Consider the following 17,582-nt stretch of genomic DNA (forward strand, 5'->3'; position numbering starts at 1 on the left):
AAAATTATTTCTGTAGTAGATTTTACAATTATTTCGTATTAAGAATTTAAATTACCCAACCTTTAAAAGGAAGTATGAACCTTTGTGGGTAATTTTCGTTACATTTTCTGTTAGCGCCCAGTTACAGATTTAATTACGAGATTTTAATGTACGTGCTTTTAGTAGCCGTTGTCTCCAGACATCGTATTTCATCATGCAAAAAAATTATAGTTTTTTATGTGAATACTGCACATGAGTCCTAATTACCAGAAGCCAGTGGGACTACGACGTAGAGATAATATGGATCCTGGGAATTAGGTTATATTTATACGGCGCCATTGGGGTAATTTTTCACTAAAACCATAGACATATGAATATTAGTAGACCTGCCCTAAGTGATTAAAAGCGTATTATTCCCCACTCCCCATACCGGTTCCATTGGAGCCGGCTGGGCTCGCGTATGGCTTCCCGTGAATCTTGAGAATGTGACGTCATCATTCTTGTTCGAACTAGCGTCGAGCTATGGTCGAGACATTTTATGAAATAACACGGCAAAATAGTGGCTTGTGATATGAAAACTTGTAAAAATAGATGTGAAAAAGAGAATAAACCCAATTGTCGTATTACATTCCATATGTAAGCATCATTTTAAGCTTATTCACATCGTATAATATGAATCAGTTGTAGAAACATATACTATTACATCGAGATACATCTGGTCGAATGTAGCGATTCTCAAGTGTGCGCATCGTTGTTACTGGGAAGTAAATTATGAACACTTATAAAAATGTCTTAACTAAATACGTAAACAAAATATTCGACTCTGAAAATAGAAGAATTTTTTTTTGCCGAATTTGGACTTCGCAAATTTGTTCATAACGTGGCGAGTAATTTGCGCTCCCATGTAAAAATGTCTATTCATTCAAAAGCAGATTTTACTTTTAAGAACTAAATGGTGATATTATAATGCGAGATGCCTATATACTGTCAGATTGATTTATTGACGAATCACAGTCAGCTTTACCCCCTTCGTTCTTCAACAGTTGATTTTACCCCTCACCTTTAATTTCTAGTCTATATATTCTTATGTCTGTGACTAAAACTGTATAAAATATCCAACAAAAAATTCTCTAATTAGGGTACCTACCTATGTTGGGAGTGGGTGCGGTTGAGTGAGGCTGAAGAGATTGGGAGAAGGCTTGAAAGCATTGGATATTCAGATTTGATCTCTAAAAACCGGCTTAAGTCATTGTGTTTCGATTATGAATGGCGTTGCCAGTCAATTTGCGTATCTTGCCAGGACAATACTGAGAGTAGGGGAGGGTGGGGCGTGTTGTGTTTACTCAGCACTGTAAGTACCGTACTTACACTTGGTTAGTTTGGGTATCGACCCCGCGATCTCTGGATCCGGAGCCGAGGATGTTCATAGACCGACCACGGAAGCTACTTTCTAGAATTGCGGGACCGCACTTTAGAAAGCTCGCATTCTTAAATCTAACTGTTGGTACTATGAAATTAGCTACTAGCTATGTATGTACTACTAATTTCAATTCTATCAGCATTTCGTATTGAATCACATTTATTTGAGATGTTCTGGCCGACAGCGCCGTTATTAATGCCAGTCCAGAATAGATGGCATTCTAGTGGCTCGTAGAGGTGGGCAAAATTGATTGAATTAATTCCATGAATTAATTCAATCTTGTAACACAATCGATCTTATTCTCATTTTCAAAAGGAATTGAATCTTAATTCCTTATCGTTGGCATTTTTTTCTAAACATTTTACAATTAAATTATTTCATGACAATAAGGTAATAATTAATAATGATGTGCACTTTAAATGATTTAAATATTATAGTGTTTCATAGAAATCTAATTAAATATTATTACGGTACTATGGCGGCGCGCCGCGAAGTTTATATGCACTGTGCCCTGTCGCACTAAATCGCGTATCTAGTATTCCGCGTCCCGCGCCGTAATCCAAAAGACTCTTTTCATCGAGTCCCCAGTCAAGGAATTAACGAATTTATTCCGTTTTCAGTTGTGACGTCACGCGTCGTGACACAAATCCTATGTCCCATGTACCGAGTCTGTCCGGACAAGCGCTCAATCTCAGGGAATAAGTGAAACAGGACAGAGACAGTGACACTCGAGACAGAGTTCCCAATTCCCTATTCGTTATCGAGTCCCTTTCCTTACTAGTTACAGGTCCGTCCGCACCGTCTGCAAGAACGCAATTCATTAATGTCGCAGATAGACACAACACACTTACTAGTCAGAAGTTCCTAATTCATTGCACTATGTCAGCTGTAAATCGGTTCGTCGTTAGTTCCCGCGTGGCTAAACCTTCGATTTAGTACCTAGTCAGGTGAAAACTTTCTACTTCGGAATCTGAATCCTAATAAAAAAGCGAAAGTATCTCCTGTATTCTTCTCCTTTCCACATGCAAAAATAATGCAATACGCTTAGAAACAAAACGATGTTTACGTTATTGTTCTTATAAGTATGTTTTTTATGTACCTGCCTACTTGTAGACGTAAAACGAGATCAGTTGACTGTCGAATTGTGGGTGATGATAACAAGTAATTTGTTTTGATTTCTGTATTTTTGTACTGAATTGTATGCCACTCAATTTCAGACTTTCAATCAGTTTTTATTTGGCGCATGGATTTAAAATTACCATTAAGGTAAGTACCTGCAAACATTAAAATAAATAAATATAATATATATGTGGTTGAAGCTTATTCCAGGTGAACGGGTCGGATATACAAAAGTGGGATAATAATAATACAGTTCTTATAATTGCTTTAAGAACGTATCTCATTGCCCCTAAATTAATATATTTTTTATGTTAACGTACCTACTTTTTGTATTAAATATATAGATAGTTTTACGAAGAAAGATAATAATAATTTTTATTCTGGGATTCAGTTTGCCAGCAAAAATTTTCTATGCAAAAAAAGAAAAATCGAGTGGGACTTTTTATTTTTGGTATCGTTTAATGATGTTTTACCTTCGTTTTTTATAGGAAAAGGCAACATATTGAATAGCCAAGATGTCTTCCAGAAAAAGGATCGAACTTTGGTGTTACTTTTCTGAAGTAGATGGAGGGATGCATTGCTCCACAATTTAGAAATGGCAGTTAAAAAATAAACATCCGACTATTCCTCTCCAGGTCCAGCGCCCTGCGCCTTCCATTTCCTTTGCGTCACCCATTTCAACGATTTTATTAGTGACTTGTAAAATTACTTTTTATTTTTGTTTGTAAAATAACATATTTATTAAAAAGTTTGTAGCATGTTTATTTTGTGGAACGACATATCTTTTTTTACTAAAGTTACTCCAAAGCTCTCCTCGCTTTAAGAACTCTGTGCTATAAAGTGTAAAGCTTAAAAATACAGGTTTTCTAAGTAAAGTTATAAATGTACTTCTGCAATGTACAAAATAAATCCCTATATTTGATATTTTTTGTGTGTTTATTTAAAATGTTTTTTTCAAAACGAACAATTTATGTGAATGCGAAAAAATGGTTCATTATTGCTTTCTTTAAGTTTCCTAAATGTGAGCAATCTAGGTACAAAACCAAAATGAAGTGTCGATTGAAGGAATTAAAGGAATGAATTTAATGAATTAGTTCACTTGACCAGGTGAATAAGACTGAATTGATTCATTATTGTGAATGAATCTGCCCATGTCTAGTGGCTCGGGCAACCATTATGAAATGCGCGGTAAACCCGAGCCCGGGCGATGGTTGGGGGTGGAAATACCAACGGAAAATAGGCCTAACGCCTGCTAACAAATACTTCATACCTCACAGTAAATGCAGTAGGCAAAGCGCTGGTCGTTATGTAATTTACCCGGTATTTTATGTTTTTGTGTGAACATCGCACAAGTGCCCAAGTCAGTGAGACTATCCCTAATTGAGGTAAGTTGAAGGGAGTGGGAAAGGAGGAGGTTAGTTGGGAAGTACCGGGCTGTTCAGATCTGATCATCAAACATGGCTAATGAGGAAACAAATAACATTTCAATTTGAAATATTTTTTAAATTAAATTGGTTTTGAAATTTTCAAATACAAAATTAAAAGATGGATTAAAGAATAAAAAAACAATATTACAAACAAATTATAAAATAATAAAACATATATACCAAATTCTCAATACACACATCATTATTTACAATCATACGCCTCATAATATTTGCCGATTACTTTTTCATTACCGCCTTTATTATGGTATTTTTTTTACTTCATCTCAGTTTTATTTTATTTTATTTCAAATTGTTATTTCATATTATCTTTTTTATTGAATAATATTCAATTGTAAAACGGGGGGCTCAGCACGGGTAAAGCACCCGTGTGGCCCACGTTATTAAATAATGTTTTAAAATTATTGTACAAAATATAAAATTTGTCATCTCAAGCAATGTTTCGATTCTGAATGGTGTTTTCACCTAAGAGTATCTATGGTTTATAGTTTGATGTATTTACTGTAAACATTATTATTTTATTCATTTCACTGTACTCTCGCAGTTTAAATATTTTCATAGATATCACGATTTTTTCAAATATAATGTACCTACATTAGTTATCAACCTAGATCACGTCAGAAAACTTCTGGGCTTAGTGTACAGTATGAACGTAGTTATTAAATACTGGGTTGCATTATTTTCTCTTGTAAAGGAAGCTTTTACTTATATCATAGTAACTTGCATCGGTACATAAAACATTGATGACATGGTAAGACTAAAAAATGTCGCGCGGTTGTATGATCTCAGAATATAGAGTGCTGTCCAATTAATGTTGGTTAGATTACATTGCAGCCATCATTGTCCAGTGTCATTCTTGCTATTGCTGCGGTCCATGAGTGCTATTGAGAGGGTTGCTAATTCGTCCATCGTGTTATTAGGAGTATATACTCTATTATTGCTAGTCTTTGAGTGCTATGCCGATAGTTAGTAATTCACTTGCAACGTCTATTTCTGATGTTGCATGCATTAATATTTCAAATTCTACAACTACCGTCGTACTTAAATTATACTTGTCAATTTAAGCCAAATATAAATGTTGGCTTTATCTAATCGGTTCTCCAAGCTGGGAGAAGTAAAGATGTTTATTATTCATTATTATTTCGTCAATGTAAAGTAGATATTGAAAAATAAACTCAATCGATGAAAAAATATATTTACGTAGTGGTTTCATAGGTGCTTTTTCGATGTTTTGCGATTTATTAAAAACTAGTCAGCTTCAAACTGAAACAACGTGATGTTCTAGAGTATATATATTGTAATTTTTACTCCACCACAATTTTCTGAGGAACGGCAGCCATTTTCATACAATACTTAAATTTGAATTTGAGACCAAAATACTAAACCAAACTGAAATATGATTTTTTTGGTTCCATGATAACTCAACTTTCAAAAAGTGATATAAAGTCTTTAGAAACGATGAAAACCTAACCTAACCTAACCTACTTAACCCAGTTAATAAAGTTTTTATTTCATCACTTTCCATGACTCTATATATGTAAAGATGTGATGAATTATCATTGGGATGATTTATCCGGTCACCGATTTTTTTTAAATCAAAAGGTACAGCAAACATATAGAATGGATATGTACCATTTTATTTATTTGTGTTTAAAATTAATTAATGTAGACCATTTAAAGAAGACAATTTTTAACGATTTTAGAAGCATTTTTTTTTTAATTTTTCATTAAAAATATATTTCCAATTCGAAAAAGGCCGCGCAGCCGTTCCTCTTAATAATTCTTAAAATATGAATATTCCTCAAATATTAATTTTTAAATAATTTACAAATGGAGTTTTCCCTTTTCAAGAAACTCGGGCAACTATGGGTGTTAATTTTAAGCTCGAATTGCCAGAAGTGTTCTATACATTCGTTATTAATTTGGTGTTTCTATGCGAGCGCGGTTCATAAGTGGAAGTGGTTTGCTATTCAGTCACGAATCACAATAATGATTAATTCTGCGTAATTATAATTATCTTTGCGTCTCCTTGTAAACGGTATCCGTGTAATTTGATGGGAAGCATCATAATATGACAACGCGAATAAAGCTAAATTTACTACAGACAATAATTATTTGCTAGTTAGCTCATAGGTACTAGGTACCACATATTATGAATAATACTAATCTCACAAGGGTGCTATACTATCATAATATATATTATATGTGGGCTTGGACTATTTCACACATACATGCTCGCCATACATGTAATACACAGTGGGAATGGTATGATCTGGTGAAATAGGCCAAGCTGGCATATATTATGAGCGTATAGTGCCCGTGTGAGACTAGCTTTAGTAAATTAATAATTATTTAAGGGTTGATTTTTCTTCTCATCGTGTTTGAATCTTGGGCAGACAGTTTTGCCTAAAAGCCTGACAGTTGTGTGCAACATTACAAAGTATATTACTGCTGTCCTTAGTAAAGGGTTGTTACGATTATAACTATATTATACATACGGAGAGTCATACGCACCAAAATTCTTGCTCTAATTATTTGATAAGACAGCTCATCAAATGCCAACTCAAGGGATTTGACTGGTTTGTGATTATTTGTCTAGGACTTGGAAACGTGTTGATCCCAGTCAGTGGTGTGTTACTCAAAGGTCTACCAAAATCTGCCTAGGCACACCTTATTCAATATTAATGTACGTACCTTTCTCCTAGTTTATAGTGGTTGAATCATTTTCCTAATTTATGTGATAACCGGCGGTTAGCGGGAGTTGTTCGTGAACTTTGAAAATTAAATTAAATGCTACCATAATGTTTCACCGTGGGCTGATGTTATAATTTATAGTTCTTAATTAATAATAAACCTTAAGCACCTGATATAACGGCCAATGAAAAATACAGAGAACACTTTAATTTCCATGGACAATTTATTTTAAATTTGGATTTCTTTTATCAAAGTTTTCCAATCTCTGGGTAGCGAGCCGATTTGTAGTAGATCGCGAAAAGTGTGATTTTAGGTCACTTTTACAACATACCTACATTTTACTATATAGAAATTGTATTTGTCATTGCAGCAATCGTGAGGGTATAAAACATGAGAGATTTTCACACTACACCAACGTAGCTATGACTTCTTAACTTCGTAGGGTTTTTAAATTGTATCCGTTGACCAAACAAGAACTAGCTCTACCACCCGTGCTTAAGCCCTCGCATTCCGAATTTACACCGATTTATAACATATTTATATTGAACGCTTTAAGTTCCTAAAAAAATATATTGTTTTGGAAGATAATATCATTTGTAGAACCGAAACGGTAATTAAATGAAATTCCCTTTATAGAAAAAAATTCAATGTACGTATATGCTCCGATAATTATTAAAACACATTTTGTTCTGTTATTTAATATGTCATAAGTATGAAAATAATCACAGTGCATCTTTAAATGCAACTTGGGAATTTGTGGAGAGATTTTGGCTCTTTTTTAAAGGAGTCTGGTTTTATTACATATTTACACAATTATCGCTTAATTATTATCGTTTTTTTAATATTAACGCGTTCTCTCTAACATTTCTAATTACATCTCTACCTTTTCAACCATCTTCTTCTTTTGAGCGCTTACTACAGAGCTTTAAGAAAAACTTTTCGGCTGCGACGTTACTTCTGAACAGTATGGTTGCATTCGGATACCAGAAATTTATTGTACCTTTCGTTAAGAAAAATCAACGTCCTCCTACATTAGGTGGGTCGTAAAAGGTTGATATTATAGTTAGCAATATCTACGACAAAATTTGTAAATTGACTATTGGTATTGGAGTTAAATTCAACTTTATGCTGCCCTTTTCCTGCTATGGCTGTAACTGTTCATTGTACGGTAAATCCTTTCTAACCCGATGCGTGTTGGGACGTACAGGTTAAATTCTGTTTTATTTATACAAAACCTTAGGAACACACAATACCACATATTAATCTAAATAAACTGTTTTATCTTGATAACGTATTCGAATTCAAAACGGTTGCGTATGTTCATCAAATATTCACTTTCCCTCTTAGTTAGCTATTTGATATCTCTCTGCTAACATTATGTATTATGCATTGTTAAGATTTTGCGGGTATTGTGAGCTAGTACTTCTAAAAACCTTTGTATAATTCTATTTTTAACGCATGAATTCGGCAAATTGGTTTTTTCTTACTTGTAATTCTCGAAATTCCGACGTTCGCGCACTAACTAGCAGTTGTTACTAGAGCAATGTTATGATGATGATCAGGAAAGAAATCGTGTTTGATTGCAACCGCTTAAAATAATAATGAAGGACGGGTTGTTTCGGAGAATTTGAATAATTCATCAAATTTCAACGTTCATTTTCGGGTTCTGTGAAAGTCCCATTCAAGTTCTGTTATCATATCATTACAGGCTAGTTGCTTGACAGAACTGAAATAATAACATATGAAAAAATCTTCCGCAGAACTTGAAAATTAACTTTGAAATTTGAAGAATTGTTGAAATTTTCCGAAACAACCTTAGTCTTCAAAACTTACATAACTTTTTCATGGCAAACCTGGGTTAGAAATTCTTAAATTCTCACGTGATTTAACCTGATCGTTTTAGTCCGAGTATGGATTTACAATCCACATAGGTTTGGGCCATTCAAATTTCATAATCAGAATGTTTAAAATGGTCCTTCGAGTCGGATTTTACCATCGCCCTACAGCAAACCCGGGCTTTCCCAGATTCTTAAGTGATCAGTATATTTTACTTAAAATGGCCCACTCAGCCAAATTTGAATCGGCGGTTTATGAATGTACGGTGTGTCTACAGCAGTCGCAGCATTTAATATGTAGTTCATTCGAGCTGCAGCTTTTAAAACAATACAGTCTTCAAAAGTTTAAGCACTTCTACCCGTGGTTAACTCGACCTTCCAGGATCCTTAAGTGATTTGGATTGGCCTATGGATTTACAGTGTATAACATTTTTTGGCGCTTCGACGCAGTGATGGGTAATGGCCCCAACTAAAACAATACACTTATTATTTGAAAGGGAGATTAGCTTAACTTAAGCGGGGCGCTTAAGTCGTGCTTGCTTTCCGCTAGCCCTGTCCGTGTTAATTGCTTTTGTAATTGCATCAACTCTAGTGAGAGAATGCATCTCTGGGGGGAAGTGCACCACTCTAAGCTCTAAACGTTGAATTAAGCGCCCTGGTTCAGCTGCGATATAATATAGTGGATTCGCAACGTGTACATTGCGCAATTACAGAGTAACGTCTTGTTAAACTAACTGGCCACTATTGAACAATGCGTTTATTCTGGATGTAGGTTGTGATTTAATTTGATGTTAGACTCGGTGTGGTGATTTAATTCAATTCTCAGTCGTGGTGTAGTATTATAACGGTTGGTAAAGCGACTTAAACCACATGGCAATTAATCATGAAAGTTGAGCAACGTTCGTAGAAGCTAACTGGTTTATTAAAATACTTCTATGCAAGATGTACATGTTACACCTATCTGGTTAGACACACTCGATAAACTGTCAATCTTAACTGATTTCATCACCATTGATAATCAGATCATCGAAGAGGCTCACCCAGGTGTCCTATCTTGCTATACTTCATTAGGTTCGGTCCATTGTAGACCCAGTGTCTTCTCTCAGCATATTCCTAACTATCTAACTAACCATGCTGCAATGCTCCTCCGCACACTTCTGTCTTAGCACACATTCAAACATACTCTTCTGTTATAGCGACGTGATCCGAGTCAATTAATTGTTTAACTTGATAGAGCCAAGGGACGTCTCTGATTTCTTTTCCGTTTCCTTGCGCGTTATATATTCCCCTGACACTATTTCTCCGTCCCTTTCTTTATCTTCTGGTGCTTAGGATCACAAGGACCTAACTACAAAAACTTATATTATTAGTTATGCTTGGTTTCGGTAATGCCGTAATCATATTTTTTTTATTTTTTTATTTATTCTTAAATATATTTGTATTACAATGGTATGGTATATTATTTGTTAGTGACACGAAGCTCTATCTCGTATACAGTTGGGCATCCAGGTGGGCATATGAGCATTCTAATAATTATTTGCGTTTATCTCAAAACTATGTATTTTTTGTAGATAGGCCCCTGTGATCCTAAACCCCCGTCTTGTTCTTTGTACATTCAGAAGACTTGCACAGATTTCGGATTTCCGGATTCGTAATACGGTCCTACATGGTTTTACCATTTTACCACATATACCTTCATCCCAAGCCAAGCGGTCCATCATTGTACAAGCAACAAATTCAGCATTTTATGATGGGAGGTAACCAGGGATGTTTGTCTTTCTTTAATTTTTAACATATCTTTTTTTTTTCAGGGTATATTCCGTCTGGCCTCTGAGCACGTTCTTAAGACTGCGAAGCGCGGCCGCGAGACCCTGCTGACCCTGCTTGAGGCCTTCGTGTACGACCCGCTGGTGGAGTGGGGTGGTGGCGGGGGTGCGGGGGGCCCGGCCGTGCCTCACACGGCGCCCGGCGGGGCTTCTGGTGCGAGGGGGCGCCGCGCCCGCCTCGAGATGCGGTGCGCGCGCGACATGCTGCTCGTGCGTATCGCGGAGGTGCGACACGACTGGAATGACAATAGGTAACGTTACATTGGTTCTAATATATATTTTTTAAATTTATTAAGTCACATTGCATTGGTTGTAAATATAATTATATATTTTTTAATTTAAGTGAGTTAAGTATCTATAGGTAAGGCAGCGAGAATTGATTCCAATAAACAAGCTTAGCATTGAAAGTATTTGTGCTTCGGTATACGCTTTCACCGGCGAGGAACCGCCCTTTGTCTTGTTTACCCTTACTTATTGTCACTAGCGGAAAAGGGACAGGGAGTGTATATTGTGGTTTTTTTTTTATTCTAGATAAAAGAAAATTACATTTTTCACTTATTTAACTAGAAATAAAAAATACATTACACATAAATATATTACACAACGATATTATTCACTTTCATTGTTTTGTTGATTGAACATAAAACTGAACAATTTTTTTTTGAATGTACCTACACTTTTTTCATTTTTAATTTCGTCTGGGAGGCAATTATATATGTTGCTCCCCTCGTAACCAATGGATTGCTTTGCCATAATGGGTATTTATGGTGTTTAAATGTATTTTATCGTGTTGCCGTGTAAAGTGTGTGTGTACTTAGGACGTTTTAATGAGTTCTGTATTTGTATGTATGAGTTTATTATTTATTTTGTAAATAAGGAGACATGTATTATATTCATATAATTTTCTTAATTTTAATAGTTTTGTTTCCATGTATAATTTTTTGTTGATGTTCTAGGTTTGAAATGAAATAGTTTTTTGATTACTTTGTTTTGTGTTACCTGTAGTTCATTTATATATGTTTCAAATGCATTTCCCCAGATATCAATCAAGTAGTTTAAATGTGAGTGTACGAGGCTATAATATAGACCTTTTTTTAAATTTTATTTGGTAACAGATATGATATCCGGCTAAATACGCTAATCAAGGGGGTGATTTTATCTTTAATATCTTGAATATGCTGTTTAAAAGTTAGGTGTTTATCAATGCACAGCCCAAGATATTTCTCCTGTATCAGGATTTGCAGGTTGTTATATTCAATTTTTAAGGGTAAATGAGGAGGAATTATTTTATGAGTTGAGCTTAAAATCATGTATCCTGTTTTTTTAACATTCATTGTTAGGATATTTGATTGGAGCCAACTGTTAATTTTGTCTAAGTCACTCTGTGCATTTTCTAGTAAGATGTTTAAATCTTTACCCCAGTAGAAAATTGCAGTATCATCTGCATATAAAAAAATATCACCGTTTAAAACTAATTGGGAGATATCATTTATATAAATTTGGAACAGAGGTGGTCCTAGTATGGATCCTTGCGGAACTCCGTAGTTTATTGGTAGGTGGTTGCTATTTTGATTATTGATGCTAACGAATTGCTTTCTGTTAAGATATGATTTGAATAGATTAAGAACAGGACCAACTACACCAATGTTCTCGAGTTTCCTGAGAAGTTTGTCATGGCTTACTGTATCGAAGGCTTTTTGAAGGTCAATTAGTATAGATAAAATATAATTTCCACCATATCAATGCTGCTTCTAAGTTTACTGATTAAGTTATTTATTGCCGCAAGTGTGTTTGATTTTTTCCTAAAGCCATATTGTTTTTTATACAAGAACGATTTTTTTGATACAAAATTGTTTAATCTATCGTAGATTACACGTTCAAAGATTTTAGATAAGATTGGTAAAATAGAAATTGGTCTGTAATTTGAGGTATTCGTTTTGGACCCACCTTTGTGAATTGGTATTGGTATCGTTGTAAAATAATATCGTTAGGAAGCTTACAGCGTGTCCTATTCATATCAGTTCCAGTTCGATCAGATGCACGATATCGCGGTGAAATAATCACTAACATACATACTTACATATAACGGGAAATTTTGGCTTAAATTTGAGGTACCTGCCCAATTTCTCCCGTATTCAATTTTATTATTATTGTATTTAATGAGCAGAGCAGGCAGCATTCTGCTGATGCGTTCAGTTCACAATAAGTTTAACTGTAATAACTAGATAACAGTAAAAATACTTAGAACATTTTTAAATCTATGTATGTCCAACATATATGTATTGGCCGATGTTGCCCAATGTTGATATTTCTTTATAAATACTTTGTTCGTTCAGCTTTAGAATCGGTATTTGTGATCACAGTAATCGGTACGTTAGGCATCGGCCTACCTCAATTTTTTTTTACAGATTTATCTGTCCTTGGCATCTCTCCCATCCGTAGCCAGCATTTTCTTCAAATCGCCCATCATGTGCGCGATCTCTGCTTTTTTCCTCAACCTAGTTCGCAATCGGCTTAATTTCAATTTCAGAAATCCGGAAACTCAAATTTGGAATATCAGGAAAGCAATTAAAAAGATTTTATAACTGGCCGAGAGATTTACCTACCTAGTTAAGTTTACTTGGTTTATACAATTTATTGTTTAAAACTTCCTCCGTTTGTTCCGCGGAGTCCTTCGGGCGTCTCTTGGAACTTTGTCCTGGCGACCACAACACTTTAATACGAAATAGTTTAGTAATGGACTGAAACCATATCGATGACTGAAACACAACATTAATTTTAAACTTTGATCTATTTTCGTCGTCGTCATCTTTTAAAAGAATTGTATAATATTTCTGCAATTTGTAATGCGATTTCTGCAATGCAAGATATAAACATGCGACCTATTCTTCTTCAATGTTTAAAATGAATACGAATAGGTCGCAAGATATAAACATGCGACCTATTCGTCTCCAATGTTTAAAATGAAGACGATAATAATAATATTATATATTCTTGATTAATAAACTTAGTTTCGTTCACTATTAATTAATCGATTAACACGAGCTTTCACAAAGATAACATATTCTTTTTTATTACGGTGTTTTGAGTAATTGCCAATTATTGCCAGAGTGAAAGATACTGTCAGTATCGCCCTGGTGTAAGACCACCATTCAGAATTGAAACGTTGCTTGAAATAGCTTCGGCCGTGTTGGTGACCAGATCTGAATAGCCAGGTATTTCCCCACCTTCCTCTTCACCATACCCTTCCCCACCCCACTACCTTAAAAAAATGTAGCAAATTTTCCCTGAAATTCTCTAGCCACACCTCCCCTCCCCTTACGGATTTTAAAAATTACTGTGGCGATTCATACTTCGGAATTCCATTGGGAAAATTTTGTGGGGAATTATCCAAAATTTTGGGCATACCATGACTGTGCCATGGTCTCACTGGTTCTTTTCGTTTTTTTTTTCGTTCCATAAATTATTCTGAGCTATTTTCTTTCACATAAATATTGCGCTTGAGATGGTTGGGTTGGGTCATATCTTTTAATGAGCGGATGCCGCGACAAAGTTCTGGGAGTAAAAAAGGCACGATGGGAATGAGAATTATTCATATTAATGATACTGTATTTTGTGAATTTATTTTTTAAATATATAAATTACAAACAATACAAAACAAAATGAACCTTTGTCTGTCCAACTGGGAAGGATTCCCGTTTCAGGACAGCCAAATTGTGTATTTAGTACATAATATTCTTACAATGGAATGGCGATGCTGTCAAAACAAATTTTGAGAACATTGTTGATTGCATTCGAAGTGACAGGATGGTTTCTTTATCCTTGAAAGAATCGCAAAGATGTAATTTATTACCAGGGTCAATTTGGATAGCATTAGTAATTGCATTCAGAACAGATGAATGGTTTCTTTCGGGACATCACAAGTCTGAGATTCTTTCCAGGGCATTTTGGAGAACATTTACAATTGTATAGTTAGAATTTCCACATTTATAAATCAGTATAAGACATATAAATCCTATAGTACTTTTTTTAGAATCTTAGGTGATAGAAATTACACATTACTAGACCAGAATATATGCCGTATGACATATGAATTTCCAATTTTAAAATATCGAATCTTTATTTATTAAATGGCTAGTCATTATTATACAGTAATCGAAATAAAACCGCGCAAAAAATTCGTAAATTTAAATTTAAATAATAACAACAATGAAGATCAATTATTAGGAACAAAAATAACCATTTTTAAACTTGAAATAAAAGTGACTTTAGATCCTTATCTCTCATAAGTATAAAATAGCCTTTTGTATTACCTTCTTAGTTGTGTGTATGTTTACTGAAGACAACCTGGTGATGTCAGATAATAAACACTATTTCATCATGTCCGTCTCATAATTATGTTAGCAAACATCACTAGTTTAAATAACACTTCTTGTCCATCGTCAGTTTGTTTATTTTTATACTGACCGTTTCGTAGACCATTCGAAAATCCAAATGATGTTCACGAATGCCGTAAAGTGCAAAACGAAATGAATGGTTCAATTACGTAATAGTAGATTTGTGTGGATTTCTTAATGCGTTATTTCATTTTGAGCCTTAAAGCTTTTTTCTTGAATTAATGAGACTAAGTGATTGGCCCAGAAGCCAAGTGGGTTCCGAAATCAGCTTAAATAGAATATAATTTGTCGAGGCCGTAAATCTTTCGTTGAGTTAATTGATTTATCACGCAGGGGGTAGGTAGACGATTTAAGGCGATGCACTACGTCGTGTAATATTTTAAATTGAGCCGCTATCAATAACAACCTTTACGTAGATGGCGATAAGGTTTAAATTCCCGCTTAACACCATCCGCCTGTTTTGATTTATGCAAGAAAAAAACATGGCCAAAAAGTGCCTTTTATTTTATTTTGTGGATGTTCAGGCATAAATATTTAATTTTTTTTCGATCATTTTATAAATAACTTAATTTGCCATAGTGATACAATAAAATCATAACCGAAAATGGGTTCGTAAGTAGGAGATTTTGAACTTTAAAGCAGTTTTCATAGGCCTATACATAATTTTTTTCTGGGCTCATAAAAAGACTTATATAAAAAATACTCGATTATTTCAAAGGTCAAGATGTATTCTACTCGCAGTATTTAATTAAAGCATCTCAAACATTTCTTGACCAAATTTTCAAACCAAAACACATGATTTTGCATTACTACGTATGGCATCGCTTTAACGTCATACATAATGTGACAAGTCGCACTTCTTCCAAACCCGTACATTCTGATCATAAAATTTTGTTTGCTTTTTTTATCCGTTGCTACTACGATCAGCTGATCGTCCCATCCATCGAGCTACCGACCATCTCTTTACAATGCAATTTCTGCTACAAGTTTCCTAGCATTTTTCGATCGTCATGCCACTTCCCAAAAAAAATTTATCGAAAAATTGATTTTTCAGAATGTTATCTATATTTATATTTATTGTTATTAAGTTTTATTGAATTCTAAACACCCGAATTTATTATTCGTATTATTATTAGTCGCTGGGTAAATTAATTTAAGGTTATAATTAATGGTCGTATCTGTAAATGTAGGCTTACGGAAAATTTCGAACGTATGTTTATTATTTTCTCTACCGATTGTTAGGTCTAAAAAATTAATTTTCTTATTACACTCTCTTTCAACCGTAAAGCAGATTTTACGGTTGATGGAGTTAGCAAATGTGACAAAAAGATCTAATTGTCTGTTGGTGCCTTTCCAACAGACCAAAATGTCGTCAACATAACGAACATAGTAAATTATGTGTTTGATAAAGATTGAATTTAAAATTTGTTTTTCAATGTAATCCATGAATATTTCTGCAAGAAGTGGACTGAGCGGCGATCCCATTGGTAATCCGTCGTTTTGTTCATAGAATTTATTGTTAAACTCAAAGTAGTTGGTTTCCACACAAATTTTAAATAGATCGAATAAGTCTTTTTTAGTAACTGGGTTTATATTAGATTCGTCCAAAATATCTTCAATGATTTTAAGGCATTCTTGAATAGGTATATTGCTAAAGAGGCTTACTACGTCTAAAGATATGAACTGGCAATTGTGCGGTAGATTTATGTTTTTTATTTTATTTACAAGTTCGAGAGAATTTTTAACGCTATGTTTTGGGGAGAATTTAGTATGTTGTTTGAAAAGAAAGTTAAGTTTTTTGGCGAGTATTGTCGTTGGGGCGTTTATAAAAGAAACAACGGGACGTATGGGGATATTATCCTTGTGAATTTTAGGTTGTCCGTATAATGCAGGAGCCCTTGGATTCATCACCATTGCACTTCTTCTAGCGTATTTATTTGGGAATATTGATTGGCAATTATTTATTAGGTTGCGCACGTTTACTGAAATTTTGTCCGTTGGGTCCTTTTTTAAGATTTCAAAGTCTTCTGGTTTTAGGAATGCTTCTACTTTATTTAAGTAATCAATCTTGTTTAATATAACGACGGAATTCCCCTTATCCGCTTTAGTAATTGTGAGGTCGCTATTTTTAATTTTGGCTTTAATATCATTTAAAATTTCCGTTTCTTTTATATTGCATTTATTTTTATTTTTACTGGTTGATTTCAAAGTTTTTCTCAAGATATCCGCTGTTATTTGTTTAGGTAAGCCGTTATTTTTTATTTTAGACAGAGAAATTTCTGTGTCGATTGCCAAACATTCAATTTGTTTTTTAGTGATATCTGAATTTATTTTATATTTGAAGCCTTTATCTAGTAAATTTATTTCATCTTCTTCAAAAGTTTCACCTGATAGGTTAATAGTTTTTATATAAAACTCCGTATTTGTATTACTTTGATATTCATTGACTTTTACATTTTTATTTTTAGATTCGACAAGTTTTTAAAGTTTATTTTCCTGAGTTTTGAATTTATCAGATATAATTCCGCCGATGTGTTCACGAGTATCGTAATCCAGGGTATCAAATTCCCATGGATGCAGTTTAAAAGTTAATTCCGAATGCAATACCTTGATGTAGTGAAGTATTGTGTCCCTTTTTCGACAACATTCCTTAGTCTCCTCCTTCAGCCATATCCTCTGCGCTCGATGCACAGTTTTTATGGCTGCCGAGGATTTGCTTTTGGTAGAAATATGCACGTACTTGGGGATCACGTTTAACTTCAAACACTCTTGGTTAAACCAAAGGTTTTGCACTATTTTCCGATGTTTTAATTTTAATCGTCTGTAAAAAATCACTTGGGTAGCTATATCAGCAACCTTCAATTTAT

General features: G+C 34.3%; 1 protein-coding gene across 1 annotated transcript in view; it reads left to right on the top strand.

The window, feature by feature from the left end:
- nonC (serine/threonine-protein kinase Smg1) overlaps positions 1-17,582 on the top strand; it is a 215,341-nt gene that overhangs the window by 179,047 nt on the left and 18,712 nt on the right. Inside the window, exon 2 of the mRNA XM_089633392.1 lies at positions 10,304-10,569. Coding sequence (XP_089489518.1) covers positions 10,304-10,569 — 266 coding nt within the window. The remainder of the gene's footprint in view (positions 1-10,303; positions 10,570-17,582) is intronic.

Source organism: Hesperophylax consimilis, chromosome 7 (assembly GCF_061612785.1).
Source record: "Hesperophylax consimilis isolate HC1 chromosome 7, BYU_Hcon_1.0, whole genome shotgun sequence".
Classification (NCBI taxonomy): Eukaryota; Metazoa; Arthropoda; class Insecta; order Trichoptera; family Limnephilidae; genus Hesperophylax; species Hesperophylax consimilis.